This window comes from Sinocyclocheilus grahami, unplaced genomic scaffold (genome assembly GCF_001515645.1).
Source record: "Sinocyclocheilus grahami isolate Dianchi unplaced genomic scaffold, SAMN03320097.WGS_v1.1 scaffold16.1, whole genome shotgun sequence".
NCBI classification, from domain to species: domain Eukaryota; kingdom Metazoa; phylum Chordata; class Actinopteri; order Cypriniformes; family Cyprinidae; genus Sinocyclocheilus; species Sinocyclocheilus grahami.
Genome location: NW_015505195.1, coordinates 3,913,862 through 3,935,959, shown reverse-complemented (window position 1 = coordinate 3,935,959; position 22,098 = coordinate 3,913,862). Strand labels below are relative to the sequence as shown.

General features: G+C 37.0%; 3 protein-coding genes and 1 long non-coding RNA gene across 6 annotated transcripts; 3 read left to right on the top strand and 1 right to left on the bottom strand.

Moving 5' to 3' along the window:
* Positions 1 to 593: 593 nt before the first annotated feature.
* LOC107549000 (fizzy-related protein homolog) lies at positions 594 to 4,429 on the bottom strand. 2 transcript variants are annotated; one of them, XM_016229902.1, is made up of 13 exons: positions 4,248 to 4,429; positions 3,996 to 4,065; positions 3,449 to 3,567; positions 3,181 to 3,312; positions 3,001 to 3,064; positions 2,665 to 2,795; positions 2,492 to 2,571; positions 2,227 to 2,410; positions 2,058 to 2,123; positions 1,879 to 1,981; positions 1,120 to 1,304; positions 767 to 1,000; positions 594 to 629 (listed from the first exon to the last, which is right to left on the bottom strand). In XM_016229902.1, exons 3-13 carry the CDS (start codon positions 3,515 to 3,517, stop codon positions 594 to 596), a joined length of 1,284 nt encoding a protein of 427 aa, XP_016085388.1. In that variant the 5' UTR covers positions 3,518 to 3,567; positions 3,996 to 4,065; positions 4,248 to 4,429. The 2 variants fall into 2 exon arrangements, with proteins under 2 accessions (XP_016085388.1, XP_016085381.1); XM_016229895.1 differs by lacking the exon at positions 3,996 to 4,065.
* A 1,603-nt stretch (positions 4,430 to 6,032) lies between these two features.
* Positions 6,033 to 8,500, top strand: LOC107550447 (putative nuclease HARBI1). 2 transcript variants are annotated; one of them, XM_016231730.1, is made up of 2 exons: positions 6,033 to 6,341; positions 6,695 to 8,500. In XM_016231730.1, exons 1-2 carry the CDS (start codon positions 6,156 to 6,158, stop codon positions 7,880 to 7,882), a joined length of 1,374 nt encoding a protein of 457 aa, XP_016087216.1. In that variant the 5' UTR covers positions 6,033 to 6,155; the 3' UTR covers positions 7,883 to 8,500. The 2 variants fall into 2 exon arrangements, with proteins under 2 accessions (XP_016087216.1, XP_016087223.1); XM_016231737.1 differs by having other exon boundaries at positions 6,295 to 6,348.
* A 293-nt stretch (positions 8,501 to 8,793) lies between these two features.
* On the top strand, positions 8,794 to 11,793 carry LOC107548993 (deoxyhypusine hydroxylase). The gene is made up of 5 exons (XM_016229884.1): positions 8,794 to 8,896; positions 9,597 to 9,951; positions 10,048 to 10,124; positions 10,248 to 10,497; positions 10,981 to 11,793. The coding sequence occupies exons 2-5, from the start codon at positions 9,678 to 9,680 to the stop codon at positions 11,292 to 11,294; spliced, it is 915 nt and encodes a 304-aa protein (XP_016085370.1). The 5' UTR covers positions 8,794 to 8,896; positions 9,597 to 9,677; the 3' UTR covers positions 11,295 to 11,793.
* Positions 11,794 to 13,519: 1,726 nt separating this feature from the next.
* On the top strand, positions 13,520 to 15,605 carry LOC107550441 (uncharacterized). The gene is made up of 2 exons (XR_001604668.1): positions 13,520 to 13,759; positions 15,118 to 15,605. It is a non-coding gene; the product is annotated as an uncharacterized lncRNA (long non-coding RNA).
* Positions 15,606 to 22,098: the final 6,493 nt, after the last annotated feature.

The following is a 22,098-nucleotide window of genomic DNA, read 5'->3' as shown; positions in this document are numbered from 1 at the left end:
CATGTCGGGCTGTTTTCAAAGCTAAGGAAACTAACAGACTATCGTTCAAAAATCTGCGGTCATGTTTTTGAAAGACACCTCACTCACTAAGGTTGCATTTATTTGATAAAAATACAGTAAAACAGTTATATTGTGAAATAACATCAATGTATAAAACTGTTGCGCTGCTTGACGTTTTCGTGGAAATCGTGATTTTTTTGTTTTGTTCTGAATTAAAAAGATCCGGGGTATTTTTGTACCAGTGTATAAGTCTTGCTGTCACTTTTGATCAATTTAATCCATGGTTGCTGAATGTCAATTTAACCGATCACTTAATTCATTGTTGCTGAACATAAAGTATGTCTAAGTTATTTATGTGAGAGTAATGTGTTATAGTAATTTCCATCTGACATAAAAATGCCATTGCTTTAATACTCGAACTGTTCCGAACTGTTTAAAGACAGAAAAATCCTTAAAAAAAAAAAGCCAGCAAGGCAATTATCAGGACTTGCCATATAGATGGAGTTTCTAATCCTCTGTGTATCTCACAACCTTCCAGTACAGAGATTTCCAAACGTTTTTGTCAGCCGAACCCCCTTTTTTTATTAATAAAATTATATCTGATTCTGAGAGTAACCGTGTGTGCTGACCTGGAGACAATGGAACAAGCAATAAGACTCACCATCATGCCTGTTTGTCTTATTCTACACTACAGCATTAATGCATGTTATAATCAACAATAAACTTCAACATTGAGCATTTGGTTAGCTGATTAGAATAAACATACCAGTTCATTGGTGTGTTTGGACCAGGCCAGGTTGCAGACTTGTGAGCCTGTGTCGATACACTGCAGTGGCTGCGCTGTAAGAGTGTTCCAGAAGCGGATGCAGCGGTCTGCCGTTCCCCCTCCAGAGGCCAGCAGTCCATGCTGGTGAGGAGACCAGGCGATAGCCTTCACTGCGGCCAGGTGTTCTGTATACTGCTGCATTGGTAACACGCTTGAGTGATTCCACACTAACAGCTGAAGGGATCAATCACAGGTATGCTTTTAGAGAGATGCAGTTTGCTAAAAATCTTTTTTTGTGCTAATATATTTGAATATTTTGTACATTTAAATTATTTAAATAGCAGTCAGGTCACCTTGTTGTCATTTCCTCCGGAGGCCAGCAGCTGATGGTCAGTGCTCCACTTGAGTCCGCAGACCTCTTGTCTATGGCCCTGTAGCCTGCGCTCTGACTGCAGAGGGGGCGTCCTGATATCTCTCTGAAGTATCATCCGGTCCCGGCTGCCTGATGACAGCTGATCTGCATTCCAGGCCAATGCACCTGATGGCAGATTTTTCATAACATGTTTACACTGCACATACATTTCACTAGAATGTGAAGCACATCAGAAAGTAAATGTCAAAAATGGACTGAAACACTAAATCAGTCCAACAAGAAGCTTAAGAGCAATAGTGAACATATGTCCTACAGTTCAAATGTTTGGGGACAATAAGATTATTATATTTTTTTTTAGTTTAATATATTTTAAAATGTAATTTATTCCTGCAATGGCAAAGCTGAACTTTCAGCAGTCATTTTGCCAGACTTCAGTGCTACATGATCCTTCAGAAATCGTTCTAATATGTTAATTTGGTGGTCTTACAAATGTTAAACAGTTGTGCTGCTTATTATTTTTGTGGAAAATATGATAATTTTTTTCCTTGAAACAAAATGATGAAAAGAAAATAATATTTTTTTAACAAGGTCTTTAATGTCAACTTTAGTCAATTTAATTAATACTATTACTTGCTGAATAAAATATTAATTACAAACTCTTGCACCTTGACCAATGAATTTCAATGATTTTTCTATAATTTTCCAGTCATTCCATAAGGATTAAAAAAACATTTCTTACCAACTCTTGCTGTGTGTCCCTCCAAGGCAAACAGCTTTTTGCCGGCAGTAGCATCCCAAATTTGTACAAAGCCTTTGTGTGTACCCACAGCGACAAGATTGCCCTATGAGAGAAGAACGGTCAATCCACAAAACCCAGAAAGCAACTTCTGATAGTCCAAGTCATAAAGGTTAACTCACTCTCTCCGACCAGCCCACGGATGTAACTGAATCACCCTCCACTGATAGGTCACATAGTCGTGTTACCTGCAGACAAAGCAAAGAAAAAAACACACAACTTAGTCCAATAGTTCACTGGGTATTTACTGACTCTAAATTTGCATAAACAGCCAATGTGTCTCATGCATACTTGACTGGTGCAGGCACTCCAAAGATAAACACAAGTCCCCAGTCCAACACTGAGCACATTTAAAGAGGACCAGTCCACTAAGTTGAGGTAGAAATCATCTTGTAGCTCCGGAGCATCTAGCACCTTAAAAGGAATCTTGGAAATTTTGCGTGTGGGTTTTCTTGGTGACCGCAGCAGCTTCTGACTATAAACAAAAACAATGCATGCAATTAAAACAATGCATTTTACTAATCAATCACATTGTTCAGGAGAAGACTCCGCTTACCTTTTGCTGCTAACAGGGGAGAGGGAGTATGGGGAAACACTGTTATCATCGGGTGTGGATCTTTTGGCACTGAGTGAATACTGTACACACAAACACAAAGTAGGCGCTGAAAACACAGATCCAAACACTCATGTGGCATCAAGTGAACAGATCAGCGGATAAGAGAGCCTTACACTAAAGAGGCTCCTCCTCTCGGGTGTGGAGGGCTGTAGTCTTCTATCTTCTGTTTGAGGATCCAGGACCTTCTCAATCCCAGCACCAAGCAACTCATTCTTCAGCAGGGCAGAATACGCCAAGCCGTCCGCTGTCAGACAAACGACAGAATTTACACGAGTTGCACAACACAAGAGGGTTGAGTATCATATTTGAGAATGTGATCCTTCAAGAATGAGGTTCATTTAAAGTATAGTCTGTCTCTCTCTATAAAGAAGATACCATAACACCAATGCCTGATCAGCTTTATTAATGCAGACTACAGGTAAAATCAATGCAATCCTCTTCTCGCTCACCTTTGCCAGTATCTGATGTTGCGTCTTTGGTTTTTTTATTCTGGCTTGGTGACTTTTCATTTTCCTGTAAACAGAGTAAATAAATATGCACTTGACACTTCACATTCCTTTGATTCAAATCAAATGGAAGCTAATTGGAAGCTCCATTACTAGTATTTTTATTTTTTTTATTTCACCCACATTTATTCTGTGGAAGTTGATGCTCCAGTTAGCTCCAGCTCGAGATGGTATGAACCTGTCACCATGCTTGCTTGGTGATGACAGCGGTGACTCAGGGGTGGGGGTCAGGTGACAGATCACATCTCTTACTTTCTGTATACAAAACAAGAAGGAATCAGACCAGATCAAATGAATAATCGGAAATGGATCGTTTTAAAAACATTCAAACGGCACAGAAAAAAAAAAGAATCCAATTTCAAGTCTGCAATATTCAAGATGACAGACTTACCATGGGACTGGTGTTGTCATTCTGGACGTTGATTTGCCGCAGTAACCTGCGCTCATAGTCCTGATCCATGGGTGTGTGATTCAGAAATCTGGGAATGTGGAGATCCAGGGGCAAGGTGCCTAAAGTGCATTCATGGAAACAACATAAAAACATGTTTAGAAACTATATGGGAGGAACATTATTTTATGAGAAGGTCACAACGATGCAACTATTGTTAAAGGTCTACACTTTTAGGTTGTCTTGTTAGCGAGGCAGAAGGCTGCAAGACTCGTCAGCAGATGCCATCGGTTCAATACCCCATAAACAGGTGTTAGAGAACAGCTGCTCAATCGTCAACTTCCAAACAACAGGAACATAGAGACAAGAATATGCTGGACTGCGATTCCCAGTTCATGACATTTTAATAAAGACCCAAAGTCTTAAGTGCAATCGTTTCGTGGCCTAAGCAAACAATGCCATTTTTATTACGGATTAAAGAAGTTAAGTGCTTCTTTACTAACAGGAAACGTAAAGACAGAATATCAATATAATGTCAGAAAGCAATTACCCCACAGCTGCTCTCAGTCCTGAATGAAGAGATACTAGATTCCTTTGTCAACATGGCTAACTATCAACGTCTGTGTTCATTTATGGAAAAACATGTCAGCGATATATATCAGCTGACCCAAGGCTATCTAAATGTATACATTAATAAAACAACAGAAGATGTAGTATTGTCATGCACTGATTATTGGTGTTTCACAATGGATTACTGAGCCGCTAGTTAGGCTAATCTGACCCCACAAGTCATCGGACCTACCTTGACTACGATATTCGGTGAATTTATAATCTGATCAGCAGAACCTTATCCAAAACAAACGCATCGAGTGTCAACCTTGAAAAAATGAGAATATATTTGATAATGGATATAAAATACGCCGCGCCGATGTTGTTAGCAAATCGAAGCTGATGTTATCGATGGCACCGCAAAGGATCATGGGACTGAGTTAAACACTGACGTCACGACATTTGAAACTAAACAAAACAAAAACGTTGCTATGTTTTTAAAAGTGAAAAGATCAACTTCAATTTATTATTATTTTTTATTTTTTTTGTACGGGAAAAAAGTAATATTGAGCATTTTGTTAAAAAGTGCATACTATATATTATGGAAAGTTTGTGAATTGTATTTTTACATTTAATTTAAAAGTTTAAAAAGTACCATAAATACATAAATACTTGCATAAAAGTATACATATTTAATTATACTGAAGTGTTCTAAAGTAAAACACTTTTCTTAGCTTTTTTTAATTGAACGTTAAAAACAAAAGACAGTAGTAATTTTCTCATTTTAGTATTTTGATGCAATATCTCATTAGGATAAAGAAAAACATTAATTTTATTTTTAAATCATTGGCAAAAGTTTAAGTCGTGGTTACTGACATGTATTTTGTACTTTTATGTCTCTAAAAATGTAATAATTGTCAAATCTATTTTTTCCCATATAAATGTAATTGAGTAATAGTACACGTATTCAGTTTTGGTTTGAACAGATCTCAAGTAAAACACAAATTATAAGTAAAGTAGTGAAGTACTATTACTCAAATACTTCTTGTTTATTTTATAATGCAACCTTATTTCCTTTATACAAAAAGAGGAAAGAGATCAGAGAAGAGATGCTAGGTAAATCAAACAGTAAATTCATAAAATTATATTATATTTATATTTCCTTTTCCATTGGTCTAAAACAAACGTTTATTTTGATAAGAACGCAGAAAGAAGTATACAATTTTGGAAGATGTAGGAAAGACGAGGTGATTTTAAATAGATTACAATTTGGGCACACAGGACTAAATGCATCACTATACAAAATAGGTCAACATATTACAGGTAAATGTGCTTTTTGTGGGGTAATAGAAACCGTTGAACATGTAATATTAAAATGTCGGAAATATAGAGAGAGAGAATTAAAATGATAAAGAACTTAAATGGTAATAATAAAGAAAAAAAGAAGATAAATTGGATATTAGGAAAAGGATTAAGAGAAGGTAGTAATCAAAGAATAGTAATGGAATATATAGTAGAAACGGGATTAAATTAACGAATTTGATAGTTAAATAAATAAATAAAGCAAAGGAATAGGGGAACACACAAGCTGGGTTTTTTGGCATGGGAGCTGAACACGCAGCAGCCAGAAATACAGCTTGGGTGAGCCCGAAATAAAATTAACAATTAAAAACAAAAAAAAACAAAAAATGAATAGAGGGGGGACTATCATCCATGTATGATTAAAAACTGTTGGTGGCGGTATGTGCCTATGGTGTGGAATACGCCAAAAAATTCCAAAGAAGAAGAAGAAGAAGAAGAAGATAAAAACACAGGAGACCGGAAGTGGCGCTTTATGTTGGGAGCTGAACACGCAGCAGCCAGAAATACAGCTTGGGTGAGCCCGAAATAAAATTAACAATTAAAAACAAAAACAAAAAAAAAATGAATAGAGGGGGGACTATCATCCATGTATGATTAAAAACTGTTGGTGGCGGTATGTGCCTATGGTGTGGAATACGCCAAAAAATTCCAAAGAAGAAGAAGAAGAAGATAAAAGCACAGGAGACCGGAAGTGGCGCTTTATGCCCGTCATGGGAGCGTGTTTGTTGTGCTGCTGTCCTAAATCACAAAAAGAATACTTTCCACTGTGTAGAGTGTTTATTACTACGCGTCGCACAAAATGCCACGTTCATACTTGAAAACAGACGAGGCGAGAGATGCTGCGGAGATGAAATATTTACTTGCATCCAAAATTAGGCGACGAAAAGAAGAAATTCATAACTACATACTAGACAGGCGAGCTGAAATTCACAAACGAATCATATATCGAAGGCATCTTTTCCTGAATTACCGGTGCACGAGTACGGTAAACGGTAGTTTCTGTATATGTTTGCTACGCATTTCTAAGACATCTGTAGACTTCCTTGAAATCACAATCATGCTCTGCACAGTAACGAGAAGAGTGTGTGCATATTAGTCAAGTTACTTTTATTTATATAGCGCTTTATACAATACAGATGCTTTCAAAGCAGCGTCGCAGTAATGAACAGGAAAATAACAATCGGCGATGCAGACTAGTGTCAGTGCAGTTCAGTCAATACATAATAAGTATAAGAGATAATAATAAGAGAATAAATTCCTCATTGAATTTATGCCAGCCTGACTGGCAAAATAATTGCTCATTCATGCAGTAAGCATTTTTTTCTGTCAATGTTTTAGTTACCATCACCAAATGAAGAAGATCTGCAAAATCATGTCACAATCCCTGCAGACCCAGGTTGGTGGGAGAGAGTTGTGATGACTGAGTTTGGACCAGAAGACTGGCTTGACAAGTTCCACATCACAAGAGAAATCTTCCTCCTTCTGCATGCTAAACTCAAGCCCCAGCTCGAGCAAGTGTATATAGAACAAAGCAGACAGACCATTACACTGGAGAGATGTATTGCCATGGCCTTAATGCGTTTGTCCACCAGCACAGACTACTGCTTCTTAAGCGAACTCTTCGGTGTGCCCATCCCCGCTGTGTGTCAGTGTGTACGAGAGGTGTGTGAAGCCATCATTTTGTTACTAAAACCCCTTTACATGCAGTTACCTGCAGATCATGAACTTGAAGAACAGGAAGAGCAGTTTCGTACTCTGTGGGGTTTTCCTCACTGCATTGGTGTCATCGACTCCCTTCACATCCCTGTTAAATCACCCTCCACGGACACCCAGGATTGCTGGAACCCGAGAGGATGGCACTCTGTGGTGCTTCAGGGTGTGGTAAATGCAAAAGGTAGTTTCTGGGACGTTTGTTCTGGTTTTACAGGCAGCACAGATGACACGACCATCTTGCAGAGCTCAGAGCTGTGGACTATGGCAGAAGAGGGAGGCTTCTGCTCTCAGCCACTCAAAGAACTCATGGGTCAACCGTTGGGATTTCTGCTGCTGGGGGATGCGGGTTATTCGCTTCAGACCTGGCTACTGAAATGCTATCCTTCATCGCCAAATCTAACACCGCAACGGCAAACCTTCAATGTCCAGCTGAACCGCGGCATTAAAATAATTGAAAATGCCTTCCAGCGCCTTAAAGCGCGATGGCAGTGTCTGCACAACAGAAATGACAGCAACATAGACTTGGTGTCCAAGATGGCTGTAGCTTGCTGTATCTTGCACAATATCTGTAACATGCATAACAGTCCGTTTAAAGAGGAGTGGGTTAAAGCACTCAGTCAGAATGAATGTCCACAGCCCACAGATGTGCCTACGGTCTACATAGATGATCCGAACGCAGAGGCAGTTCGTTCCCTGCTCTGTAGCTACTTTGAGCAACAACAGCAGAGCAAAACACTAGATCAGTCTCCAACAAGCAGCCCGGTTTTGTCTGTACCTGAGCCACCTCAAGTGGACAATGCTGGAACAGCATAGCTTGTGTATAGACTGATCATTTTATTAGCCTGTTTATAGTCAGTTTATAGCTGCCATTTAATATGTTACAAAAGTAAGCATGGCTAAGCAGGCAGAAAGTGTGTAAATTGATTGTATTTAAATCCCAGTCTTATATTTTATGACTCTAAGATGATCTGTTTTATTAACTTTTATAAATGAGTGACTTTTAATATGACTTTTAAATCACTTGATACGTTTTAATTGGCGTCTAATCTATCAATATTGTAAACAGTGGATCTATATAACGTTCAAAGTGATTTGTTTGTGTTGGTTGAAATAAACAAAAATACTTACGGCAATTCAATGCTTGTTTGAAATTTTGGAGAATTAGGTAAGCCCAGAAGGCATCATTTATTCATGTCACATTGTTATAAACCTGTGACTTATTTTTTTCATCCTTGGAACACAAAATATATTAAATGTCCTGTATTATTAAATGTGATGCACTGTGTGTATCAATCCACATTGACTTTCCTAGAATTTGAAAGTGCTGTCTCCAAATTTTCAAAATTTCTCATCACATGTAAAAGAATACAGCCTTACCAGGTTGAAACAATGTAAATCAGTGGCTCTCAACCAGGAGGCCATGACCAATTAGGAGGCAATATTGTCATTATAACTAATTAATTACCTATTATTATTAATTAATCTAAATTAACAAAAAAAAATCATAGTTCTTTTTCCTTCAATAACTATTGGTTATTATGAGTTACAAATAGTTCTTTAAACCTGTGATTAATTTACAGCTTCAATGCTTCCTGTCTCTGTTAAAAATTGGGGGCATTACAGTTAAAAAGGTTGATAACCATGTAGCTTGTTAACAAATTTTAGAGTGGTTCCCCTCCAATCCAGTAGGTGGCGATGGACTAATGCGAGTAATTTGAACTCTCACCACTGGATTCCACAAGTGAAACAGTTCCTTTTTGAGTGGACGGCATGGGGAGGTTGATGGAGAGCGCCTTGTCATGAGCGAAAAACACATCTCCGCTTGTAGTAAGTTCAGAATACAAATAATTCAGCGATTGTAACGAATCAGATTGTGAACTCGGTTAGCTGAAATATCTTTAAACCCGTCATTCTGCCGGCTGCATAACACGCTTGCACACAGCTGGCAGAGTGAGGCCTGGGTAATGTTCTGCGGACACAGATGGCAATGTTCAGGCCTTTTCCTTCATAGTGTAACCCTGTAACTTTTCATTGAACCGGTTCTCAAAACCAGTTAACGATTCGTTCACGAACCGTCTCTTTTTGGGTAATTTGGCAATTAATTTTAATCTTGTTTATTGTAAATGCATATTGTTCTCTACATTCCAAAATGTCATTCTTGAAAATAAAAAGCACATCGAATACGTTCCAATTGTCTGTTAATATAGGCTTCTAAATTCTTTCAAAAACTCTTGAGTAAGTCAGGATCTCATCATGACGTAAAAGAATGCCTCTGAATTGGTTTTGAAAGAACAGATTCGCAGAAACGAGTCAGACTACAAATAGATAAATGGGATATGTCCCCGTTTAAATAGTAGACAGACAAACAGTAAGTCCTAAAGATTCATTTTGTTTACAAGCTCAAGAATGCTGTCTAAGTAGGTAGTTCACAAGGTTTTTAATCATCATATGAGTCCTGACATTTCATTACTACTACAGAGTCAATTATTACTAAGCAGGGTTGAACTTTTGTTGTTTTTAAATGCAGGTTCTGTATATATGCTGCTCTCTGGAGTACTCTCTTTAACCTGTGCATTAAGGACATCATCCTGATACTGAAAGCTTCCTCATGGCAAATGATGCAGATATAGCAGCGGTGGGGAGGATTCTCGTCAACCCAAAGCAGGACCTGACAACGCGCTTTAGAGCACTTTTTACTCTCCGCAACCTTGGTGGACCAGAGGCCATTAAATGGATCAGTGACACTTTTGTGGATGAATCTGCACTTCTGAAGCATGAGCTGGCATACTGCCTCGGCCAAATGCAAGACGAGCGGGCCATTCCTATCCTAGAGACGGTCCTGAAAGACACTAATCAAGAACCAATGGTCAGACATGAAGCAGGTGAAACTTACAAAGTCATATTCTTCCTTCTTTCTTTCCTTTTTAAAAATTTTTTTTTTTTCATATTCAGTGTTTTTATTATAATTTAAATTCTAGGAGAAGCATTGGGAGCCATTGGAAATCCCAAAGTCTTAGATTTATTGAAGAAATATGCAGAAGATCCAGTAATTGAGGTACCGTCAACCCATATCACCAATCTATTCACCATTCCTTGTTACACTAACGCAGGAATGCCCTGTTGTGCATTTTGATTATGCCCCAAGTTTAGATTTTACAGTAATTCTCTTTTCATAAAGGTGGCAGAAACATGTCAGCTGGCGGTCCGGAGGCTGGAGTGGCTCATGAATGGTGGGGAAAAGACAGCAGAGGGGACAGATGAGAACCCCTACTGCTCTGTAGACCCCGCGCCCCCTGCCGCAAGAAAAAGTGTCCCAGAACTGAGGGCGCAGCTCTTAGATGAAAGCCTGTCGCTGTTTGACCGCTATAGAGCTATGTTTGCACTGAGGAATCTTGGGACTGAAGAGGCTGTTCTGGCTCTTGGAGATGGTGAGAAAGATGCAGTGCTAGGTCACATCAAAAATGTTGAAGTTGAACTTTGTAAATAACAGTGTTTACAAGTTTGGGCTTGGTAAGATTTTTGCTCACCAAGGCTGCATTTACTCAAAAATCAAATAAAAACAGTAATATTGTGAAATATTATTACAATTTAAAATAGCTGTGTTCTATTTCAATATATTTTAAAATGTAATTTACACCTGTGATGGCAAAGCTGAATTTTCATGAATTTACTCCAGTCTTCAGTGTCACATGATCCTTCAGAAATCATTCTAATATGCTGATTTGGTGCTCAAGAAACATTTCCTATTAGTATCAATGTTGAAAACAGTTGTGTTGCCAAATATTTTTGTGGTGACATTTCTTCAGGATTTTTTGAAATGGAAATCTTTTGTAACCTTACAAATTTACAGTCATGCTTTAATCAATTTAATGCATCCTTGCTGAATAAAAGTATTATTTTCTTTCTTTTAGGTCTTCAGTGCAGCAGTGCTTTGTTCCGCCATGAGATCGGCTACGTCTTGGGTCAGATCCAACACGAGGCCAGCATCCCTCAGCTGCAGGCAGCTTTGGAGAAAACAGATGAGAACACCATGGTCAGGCATGAGTGTGCAGAGGCGCTGGGCTCCATCGGGAAGGAGACGTGCTTACAGATCTTAGAGCGCTACAGGAAGGACCAGGAGCGGGTGGTGAAGGAGAGCTGTGAGGTGGCACTGGACATGCTGGAGTATGATAACAGCTTGCAGTTCCAATATGCAGACGGACTGCTCAGACTGCGAAGCGCTTAGTGAAACACATTTCCTAAAACATGTTAATGTTACACAGCTGATCCATATTTCAAACTCAAGTTAAAGCATTTTGAATGCTTGAATATTTAATAAAAAACATTTTTGCAGATCTCTCTTGAAAAAAAACTGAAAACGTTTACATAATAAAAGCATTTATTTGACCACAAATAAGTATGTCTTATTCTGCCTGTAAACTCTTAACATTTTGCGTCATGAATATTTGAGATGTTTCTAATCTTCAGTAAAGTCTGTGTGACTCATGTTAAATCCTCCATGCATGAGCAGAGGTGATTAGCAGAGCTAAGAGCGCTAGTGCTTGTCTGAGATCTCTAACAGTACGTTCTGCCTAACTAAGCCACACAGCAGTCTATCTCATTCAATAAGATTCATCTTTAAAGAACCGAAATGAGAAGCATTGCACTCTGATTACTCTTGTATATCTATATAATCAATTTTATATCTGTATAATGTACAAATATAATAATAAACCTGGAATGTCGTGCTCAGCAAAGGCTCTGAGGATTTTTAAGCCTCATTTGAGTTTGGGGGGAGGAGAGACAACCACGTACTGAAGAAAAGGCTGGACCAAACCGCAGAAAAAGGCTAAAAGTAACAGAAAGCACAGAAATGCTGTAAACGGCAGTCAGGGAAAAACTTGCAAACATGCTACACCCCTTTATGATTGGTATTGTCACAATTAATACCTCCATCACCATTGCATACTGGATATTCATTCTGACAGAAGCCTTTCACAAGAAGACGGACGATGAAGCCAAAAAAGACGACCATGCTTAGCCAACCCTGCATATAATTACATGTGGGGAAGGTTAAAGTAGGATCTTCTTTTATGCCTTAAATGTTTATTTAATTATTTAATAATATAGAAAACTTGTGGGTGGGGTGGGGTGGGGGGAGATCTTGCCATTTGAATAATCTGACCTGAGCAAATATTCCATGACTCCAACTCTCCAGGATCTGGTTTACTTTCAGGTAACATAAAATGTTTATTTTTTAGTTAGGGGATTGGGGGGGGGGACTTACTACATAAGAGACTTACCGGCTTCAACTTTTGAAGTGTAGCATGGAGCAATAACATGTATCTTGCCATTTGAATAATCTGACCTGAGCAAATATTCCATGACTCCAACTCTCCAGGATCTGGTTTACTTTCAGGTAACATAAAATGTTTATTTTTTAGTTAGGGGATTGGGGGGGGGGACTTAGTACATAAGAGACTTACCGGCTTCAACTTTTGAAGTGTAGCATGAAGCAATAACATGTTTTCCAAAACTGTTAGAGGTGATTTAATGTCTTTTCCAAAAAAAAACATTTTTATTGTTTCCTAAATTATTTATTGTTTTTTTTGGAAAAGACATTAAATCACCTCTAACAGTTTTGGAAAACATGTTATTGCTTCATGCTACACTTCAAAAGTTGAAGCCAGTAAGTCTCTTATGCTCAAGGATGCATTTATTTATTAAAAATGCAGTAAAAATAGTAATATGAAATATTATTACATTTTAAAATAACTTCTGTGTTAAAACATTTTAAAATGCAATTTATTCCTTTGATGACAAAGCTGAATTTTCAGCAGCAATTACTCCGGTCTTTAGTGATCTTTCAGAAATCATTCTAATATCCTGATTTGACGCTTAAGTAACATTTCTTATTATTATCAATATTATCTTATTTTCAGGATTTTAGTTCAAAAGAAAAACATTTGTAACAATAAAATTAATTTTTCACTGAAATTTTGCACTGTCACTTTTGATCAATTTAGTGCATCCCTGTATTGATAACAAAAAAAATAAAACACTGACCCCAAACTTTTGAACGGTAGTAAATGTAAGTAAAAATTTTACTTCAGATTGATTGTTTTTTTTAGATTATTTTAATTTTAGATTAAGTATTCCATTAAGAACATATATTTTTCTCAAAATTATTGTAAATAAACCACAGATTCCATTGTGACTGCTATTAAAAGGTCAACTGTAAAGGTCAACACGTGTTAATTGAACTATGTATTTTCCTAGGCCTGTTCAATAGCTTGTGTGTAGTCTAAATTTGATGGTATGTGTATATACAGTAATAAACCTACCCTGACTTGGTGGAATAAAACGTCTCGACAACTAGCCCCTTATAATTTTCACAATCTATGTAACATGCATGGAGAAAGGATTAGAGATGCGCAGGAGATGAATAATATATCAGATTTGACTCATAGAGGATCAGATCTGTCTGAATCACTGACTCAACCACACAAAAGCTCTTCCTCTGAGAGAGTTTGTGCAGCATCAGCCTCTGGAAGGACAACACCACAGCTGAAATTAGACATGCATCCCCTATTGATCGGCATAGTGACAGCCAACACAAGTTTGACTATTGTCTACTGGAACTTTCTTCTGTCTCAGGTTTTCTGCAAGAAGATCAAAGATGCTCCACCACCTGAGGAAATTCCCGTCTGAGTAAGTATTAATGTTATACGAGTCATTGGACTATTACTCTTACAAGATATAATTTGCTGAATCCTGCAAACAGTTTCAGCACCAAGTCTCATTACTGTACTATTTATGTCTTAGATTTTATTTTATTAGTTACTTTGACAGTAAGGAATTTCATGATTTAATTGATTGAAGGTTGTAAGAAAAAGGAATTTGAGTTGGGGGGTGGGGGGTGGTGGGGAGAGAAACAAAAGTCTAAATGAAAAGAACAAACACTTCTAATTTTCACAAATCTCAAAAACTGCCATTAAAATACACTACCATTCAAAACTTTGTTGTCAGTAAGAGTTTTATTTAACAAGGACACATAAAATCGAAAGTGACAGTAAATACATTTATAATGTACAAAATATTTCTATTCCATATAATTGTTCTTTTAAACCTTCTATTCATCAAAGAATCCTGATTGTTTTGTTTTTTTAATCAGCACAACCATTTTGAACACGGATAACGCAAAATGTTTCTTGAGCACCAAATCAGCATTTTTAATGATTTCTAAAGGATCATGTGACACTGAAGACTGGAGTAATGGCTTCATTAAAACTACATTTTAAAATATATTAATAGTAAATATAAAAATTGTAATAATATTTCACAATATAACTGTTTTTACTGTATTCCTGATCAAATAAATGCAGCCTTGGCGAGCAGAAGAGACATTAAAATCTACTGACCCCAAAGTTCTGAATGTTTAGTTGTTGAGTTGAGTCACAACTGACAACAATTAAGGCTAAAACCTTTCACTGACAGAAAGATGATTATACAGTCTTATGTGTCTGTAAAATTCTCTTTCTGATCTATCTGATAGTTGACTTGCTGAGCATTTTTTGTGTATCATTCGTTCAAACTAGTCTTCAGTTGAGCATATTTATTTATTTAGTTTTTTTGCTCCACCCCCTGCTTTAGCTCAGATGTTGTTTTATCAGTCTATTCTCATACACTGGAAATAAAACCAACTGGAATAATTATGGCACAGTATACATTTTCTGTTTTAGTATAACCTATACTTGGTGTATAATGTCATTTTAAACCCTTTAAAAACACACCCACTCCCTCTAGAAAGTGAACAGGAGCATCTCAGACAGGATTAGGTGGATTACAGCTAACCCTTGATTAATAGCTTTCACCTTCATGAAAGACAGCTGTCATTACCAGCAGTGGAATATCAGAGTCAGCGAGATGTCAGACAAAGGATTAAGCCTGGGATTAAGAGAATCATATCAGGCTACTTCAGAGCACATTCACTGGCCTTTAGCACAGAATAATGAACTCTTAATTTATATATCTACATTTGAAAACATTAAATTTCCTTTTACACACAGGTTGAGGCTTTGGTCGTGACCCTGGGGATGAAGAGAAAGAAGAAGAACCACCAAAATCCATCTTTGGGAAAGTAGGGATGAAGGAGAGAAAATAAGAACAAAGGAGGAACAGACTGCCATTTGACCCAGAAGTGGACGGATAGAAATTGTGCCAGGATTTAAATCTTCTGTATTTGACTAATCACGAGGTTAAAAAGGTGTCACTGAATAGATTTATGAACAACCCTCTCTCTCTCTGTCATCCATTAGTCCCTCCCCCCCCCAAATCTATCTTTCTTTGTCAGTGCTGCTCATTTCCACCTGTTCTAAGTTACCAAAAAATACAAAGCTTACGTGTTTGAAGTCTGTAGGCGGGAGATGTTTTTTATTTGTATTTTCGTGTTCGTTTCACTATATTTAGCAAATAGCTACACAGGTTTTGTTAAAATCTATCTGTCGTACTCTTCTATATGTGTCTCATTCCCTCATTAATAAATGAATACAACATAGAGCGCTGGGTTGTTTACATGGCAATTGTTATCTTGTACTTTCTTGTACTTTCTGATCCTGATTAGCATGCGTTGGCATAAACCATCTGGTTTATGATGGTCCTTTGCTGGTTTAAACTGGTCCTTTGCTGGTTTAAGTTGGTTTATGCTGGTCCTTTTGCTGGTTTATGCTGGTCATGTGCTGGCAAAGGACCACCAGAAACCAGCAAAAGGACCAGCATAAACCAGCATAAACCAGCAAAGGACCAGTTTAAACCAGCAAAGGACCAGCTTAAACCAGCATCCCAGCGTCAAAACATACCTAACCAGCATATGCTGGTTTTTTCAACAGGGGTGGCCATGTGTTTTGCGGATATGTCCAGTTGTTACATTAAGAAGTTGCTGCTACATGATCTAACTTTGGTTGGTGTATTGTAATGAAGTCAGGACATTCAGGGATTTAAGTTTGTTTTAATTTCACAGAAAACTATGTTTAAGAAATTTAGGCCTGAACTGAATCTGAACTGAATATCATGACAAAGTTACAGTTTTCATTGATGTCACTGGTTACGTTGCACTTTAAAATACGCCAACAGGAGTTGAGAGGCAGTCACCTAATAGAAAAAGGCTAAATCCAGGCTCAAGGCTTCTCCTTACGCCACGAAGCACATTAGCTTGATTGTCTTCTACAGTCAAAGTATCAGGTCTGAGGGAAGTCCTGTCACAGCCACTAACGAAGAAACAGCCAATCAGGGAAACCATCATTCTATGACATACTTTGTTGTGATTCTGTGAATATGCAGCGAAAAGAAAGAAGTCTAATGAGCATTCAGCATCAGAGATAGAGAGAGGAGGAGGGCGAGACAGATGACGGGTGTCTGTCAATGAGGAAAAAAGCTTTGCAGGGTATGTACATAACATATTATCTTATTTTCTGACCATAAACATAGCTAACTTATTCTGACTTTCAGATATAATGTATCTAACCCTACCTCTAATCACTAGCTCATCTCTAATCTTAACCGACCTAAAATAATAAATAAAGACATAAATATAGACAATAGAAATGGTTACATTTAAAACATTTTATATATAGCCTATACTCTATACTACCATTCAGAAGCAATTCAAGTAATAGTAATAAAAGTTATTTGAATTAAACTGATCAAAAGTGACATTTATAATGTTTGAACTTTCTATTCAACAGGATGTTTTTTTTGATAATAGCAAGAACTGCTTTTTGAGCACCAAATCAGCATTTTAGAAAGACTTCTGAAGGATCATGTGACACTGAAGGCTGGAGTAATGGCTGCTGAAAATTCAGCTTTACCATCACAGGAATACATTACATTTTAAAATATACTAAAATAATAAAAAAGAGTTGAGTTAAATTGTGATAATATTCGACATTACTGTTTTACTGTATTTTTAATCAAATAAAGGCAGGCCTGGTGAACATAGAGATTTATTTCTACAACATTCAAAACAAAAATAAATTGTATCAACAAATTATACATTATTTTCAATAAATGTTTACTTTTTGTTTTTATACAGATCAACAGGAAATGTATGAAAACTGACAAGCTGTTGTTAAGTGGTTAGACTCAAAGACGCAGTGGAGTAAACAACGATACTTATGGATTTAGACAAAAACAATAAAAGTCTTGATGAGGACTTTTTCAAGGACTACAAACCCACAGAAAATGATCCGCTCACTCTACCCAAGCATGTCATTTATAGCATAGGAGTCACCCTTTTCGCCATCATAAGACACCTCATCCAAGATCTCATTCATGATCTGGCAGGTATGTAACAAGATACCTTACAAATGTCCATGCTGTCTTTCAAGTACAAACAGGGGCGCCGCTAGCAATTTTGGGCCCTATGAAAGAAAATGAGGTTGGGCCCCCTACCGCACCAAACATACAAGCCAACCTAGTTATCCAAAATCTTTGTCTGCAATTTAATAATACTGACATACTACCTTTGCTATTGGTTTTGACCACTAGGTATCAGTATTTAATATATTTATATAAATATAAAATATATTTTATCTGGGGGTGGAGGGCGGGGCTGCGATGGGGGATTTTGAACAAAATCCTCATATTAAACAGCCCAAACACTTATAGAAGAACATACAAATGAATGAAGACAGTGTTATATAAGAATGAATATATATTTGTGCTTTTGTGATTTTAGCTCAATAATATTTTTTTTCTTTAATATTTGTATTATTTTAAGGGGATTTTACTAAATATTAACCTCTAAATTATGCACCATTTATCTTCTGCAATATCAGAGTGTAACCTCTAGGTGGCTGTATATCAATATCAATCTTTATTACAGACTCAAGGTCCAAAAAAAAGAAAACAAGACAATAGGACAACATATACAATCCACAGCATCTACCACCACAATAAAAAGTTACAAAATACAACAATACCAATGTCTCCACAGCTTTGACTGATACCGTGTAGTACTAACCCTTATATTTGATATAATTTTTTTTGATTCTCATTTTTTAAGCATTTAGCCGGCAAATAAATCTATACATAAGATTTCGTAACAGTGCTTTAAAAGTGATTACTCTTGCACTCACAAACATTTCACTTGCACTATGCCATCTAGGTCTTTTTAGTAAAATTCTCATTGCATCATTATAAGCTACTTGCAGCTTCTGTAAACTAGATGTTCTATAGTTGAACCACAGATGAGCAGTATAAAGTGTTGTACAATATGCTTTAAAAAAGTGACACCTTCACCTCATCTGAACAGAAACTAAACTTACGTAAAAGTATATTCGCCTGCATATACATCATACGGCGTTGCCTTTCAATATCCTCATCGTCTGTCATGCGTTCAGTGATGAAATGTCCATTTTACTTTAGCACACACAGTGAGACTCCTATTAGACAACTTGAAAACTGGAAATGTTATACTTTTATCCTCCTTAGTTCTGCAAATCATAACCACACTCTTATCAGGATTATATAAAATATCATGTTCAAGACCATAATCAGAACACATAGTTAAAAGCTGTTGAAGACCAGCACTGCTAGGACTAAACACCACAAGATCATCTGCATACATGCATAATATGATTCACTAGAATATTCCCAATCATACACCCAGTTTTACAAGCGTTCAAACATTCAGATAGATCATCCATGTAAAGATTAAACAGAATTGGGGACAAAATCCCTTGTCTCACGCCATTACTAACCCCAAAAGGGGCAAAGACTTTATTGCCCCATTTTACTCGCATCATCTGGTGGGCATACCAATAAGCCAGGATTCTCACAATGTATTCTGGCACCCCTCTTTGTCTCATTTAAAAAAATAACTCTGCATGGTTAACCCGATCAAAAACTTTAGGTGCATCAATGAAACGCTTTAAGACTGATGAGTTTTTATTTCCTTCAATGCATAGATGCAAAGATCAGTACCGTGTTTGGCATTAAATCCAAACTGGTTATCTGTAGAATTAATGAGCACATTTATCCTATCCAGCAAGATTTTTTCCAACACTTTAGACAGGATACTAGCTAAGGCTATAGGTCTATAATTATCTAAGTTACCTACCATTCCAGCTTTGTTCTTAATAACTGGCACTAACAGAACAGACAACATTGAATCTGGTAACACACCATGAATCAAAAGGCCAGTAAAACAGACAGCTAATAAAGGGGATATCCTCTTACTTCCATATTTAAGATGTTCAGCAGAAATATTATCTAGGCCACTAGCTTTATTTTGAGGCAATTTACTTATAGCATGATCCACCTCACGTGACATAATCACTATTGGATCATTAACTTGAATATCATCCACATTATACAATTCATTTTGGATGCAATTAAAAAGACTACAATAATGCTGTCTCCATAATTCTGCAATATTCTCTGCCCCAGAAACTCCATCTAAGGTACAAGGAAGAGATACTCTGCATCTATTAAAAGTTCTAACTAAAATCTGTGAATCTGTGATATTATGATTTAGCAGCTTCATAGCCATAGAATCAGTCCTTAAGGTTTGCTCATTTTTACAGAATAGCATAATAGCATACTTATATCTTGCATTTGTAGACTTCTTATATTCAAGCTCAGGCCCTTGCCTGGGTCTACCTGCTATAACCCATAATTTAAAAGCTTCCCGGGCTTCAGCCTGATATTCAGCTACATATTTACTCCAGCCAGGCCTAGTCTTATTCATTATACCCTTCGATTTAAAAAATGGCTTACTACAACCATACAGGACATTAACCATATCATTATACATTGAGCAGATATCCCTCGGATGATTTGCATCTTTACAGTTAACATCACTACACATCATTGCATCCCTAGGTAAATTAATATTACTCAGACATCTATCTGTATTTACATAATAGACTAAAAGGTCCTCCTTTGTAAGTGCTGACCAATCCATTTTTGCTGCATTGATATTATTTTCATTATTAGACATCGCTACAAGAAACTCAACATATATCACCATAGACAAAGGTATGTGATCAGTTGTTACTGTATCATATAAGATACTCATACTCCTCAGCGAGGCATGTGCATCTGCTGTACTAATGGTCCAACCATGATGTTGTGTTCCAAGCCTCACTAACATAGGTATAGCTATCTACAGGCAAACACACTTCACTTGACAAAATTAGATTATTATCTTGGCAAAACTGGACAATATGACTGGAAAATAATGAATTTCTATATTGCCCTATATGAGCAATATCACTCTCGTACTCGAGCGATACCGGCTCTATATCAGCATGGTCTGAGTTACCTAAAATAATAAAAGAGAGACTAGTCATTGTGCAATATAGTTTATTTGTTATTATTTCGACAAGGCTTAAGTTGTTTAACAGACACACACACACACTAACAACAACAATAACAATAAAATGGAAATGGGCGTCTGAACAAAAGAATGCCCCTAACGAAGGACTTTAACTGTCTAATTGTAATGTATGGTGTTACACTTCATAAAACAGGCAGAAGTTAAAATTAGCAGGGAAATCTGACTCTATGTTGTGATTGAACAGGACGTCATGTACATGAATGCCTATTTAATTACAAATGATCTAATTAACATGGTGAAATGAACGTTGCTTGCAGAAAGACAGCGAAACCACCACAAGCTGACTTGCTTAGCCGGGGCGAAATCATGACGTCATGATTTTAGTACTGAAGTTTCAGGGTTGCCAGGATATTTTAAAAAGTAACACCCAATTGCTACTAAAAACTACCGCTGGAAAACCGCGGACTTGGCAACACTGCGAAGTTGCGCAGGCGCTGTGAGGGGGAAACAGGGAAACTGAATTCGCCGGAATACCGGCTAGAACAAGCGAAGTGATACAAAATTGTGAAAGCATCCCAGCGTGGCGTTCCTGTAGCGATACCAGTACAATATCTTACGGTTCTTAAACAATAAGATTTGAGAACCAGAATGAACTGTTGTATAAATATAAATGCATATAACCCTTTGCTGCAGTGTGAGAACTTAAGACATAAAGCATGTTACTTGTATCAGGTTATTCATTGATATATTTTCAGACATTATTAAAGACTACATTTAGTTAAAATTGAAATTGAAATGTTGATTTGAAGTGTCAGTTATTAAATCTGGACAGAGAAAGCATTTTGTTAGGCTATTCATACTAGCTACAGTCACACGAAAGTCATCAGAATAAATATTGGCTCAGTGTGACCAGGGCAATATGTTAAAACATAGAATTGAGTGTTTACATACCATGAACAGGAACGTTCTGTGGTTGAGATGTGTATCCTATTTGCAACTGGTAAACTGAGATTCCAGTAGCATTACTGTCTGGCATGATAAAAGGCTATACCAAGCACAGTGCTTCGAACCATGGTGTTGAGCATTATCAAATTTAGAGGCTACAATGCATAGTTTTCTGTCACGTGACTGGCTCGAAGACCTGTTGGGCAAAACATCCATAGAATTGCAGCAAAAGCTTGTCAGCTTTTTGTTTCAGCCTCGTGCTCCATCCTCCATTCAATCAGATGTTAGCGGCAGCTAACACTAATGTATCTTTTTAAAACTAACACCCAAGAATAATTGTGTCAACTATGTACATACAGGTTGTTCTTCCTTTTCTTCTAAAAGACTTCATGAAATAGTTTGGCACATTTCTGTCCATTATTGAAATACTTCCTTTTGAAACAGGAAGTTGGGATGTATGTATGGAAGATGAATAGAAGACAATTTGCTAGTCAGCAGCATGTGGTCTCAGGGGGCAGGAAATGATCATTCCAGAGAGAATTTGATTGGACAAAAATTTTGCAAGATGAGTCATCGTTATCTTTCCTCTGTTTTGCCCATTAGAGAAAGACTGTCATTTTTTAAAATGTGTATATCTGCTCAAAGTGAAATTTATGAGAGCAGTAGCATATAGCACACATATAAACACACATGGTCTAAATATTACAACAAAACTCTAATTTTGAATAAATTAAGTGTTTTATATATTTTTTATTGATTTTTTGGA

Bases quoted from the DNA above. Each gene is read 5' to 3' on its own strand.
- LOC107549000 (XM_016229902.1), bottom strand. From the start codon at position 3,517: ATGGATCAGGACTATGAGCGCAGGTTACTGCGGCAAATCAACGTCCAG. The intron at 1,001-1,119 runs GTGACCTGACTG...TGATCCCTTCAG, and splicing joins CCGGAGGAAATGACAACAAG to CTGTTAGTGTGGAATCACTC. The intron at 630-766 runs GTATGTTTATTC...CATTGTCTCCAG, and splicing joins CCAAACACACCAATGAACTG to GTCAGCACACACGGTTACTC.
- LOC107548993 (XM_016229884.1), top strand. From the start codon at position 9,678: ATGGCAAATGATGCAGATATAGCAGCGGTGGGGAGGATTCTCGTCAAC. The intron at 10,125-10,247 runs GTACCGTCAACC...CTTTTCATAAAG, and splicing joins CAGAAGATCCAGTAATTGAG to GTGGCAGAAACATGTCAGCT. The intron at 10,498-10,980 runs GTGAGAAAGATG...TCTTTCTTTTAG, and splicing joins TGTTCTGGCTCTTGGAGATG to GTCTTCAGTGCAGCAGTGCT.
- LOC107550447 (XM_016231730.1), top strand. From the start codon at position 6,156: ATGCCACGTTCATACTTGAAAACAGACGAGGCGAGAGATGCTGCGGAG. The intron at 6,342-6,694 runs GTAAACGGTAGT...TCAATGTTTTAG, and splicing joins ATTACCGGTGCACGAGTACG to TTACCATCACCAAATGAAGA.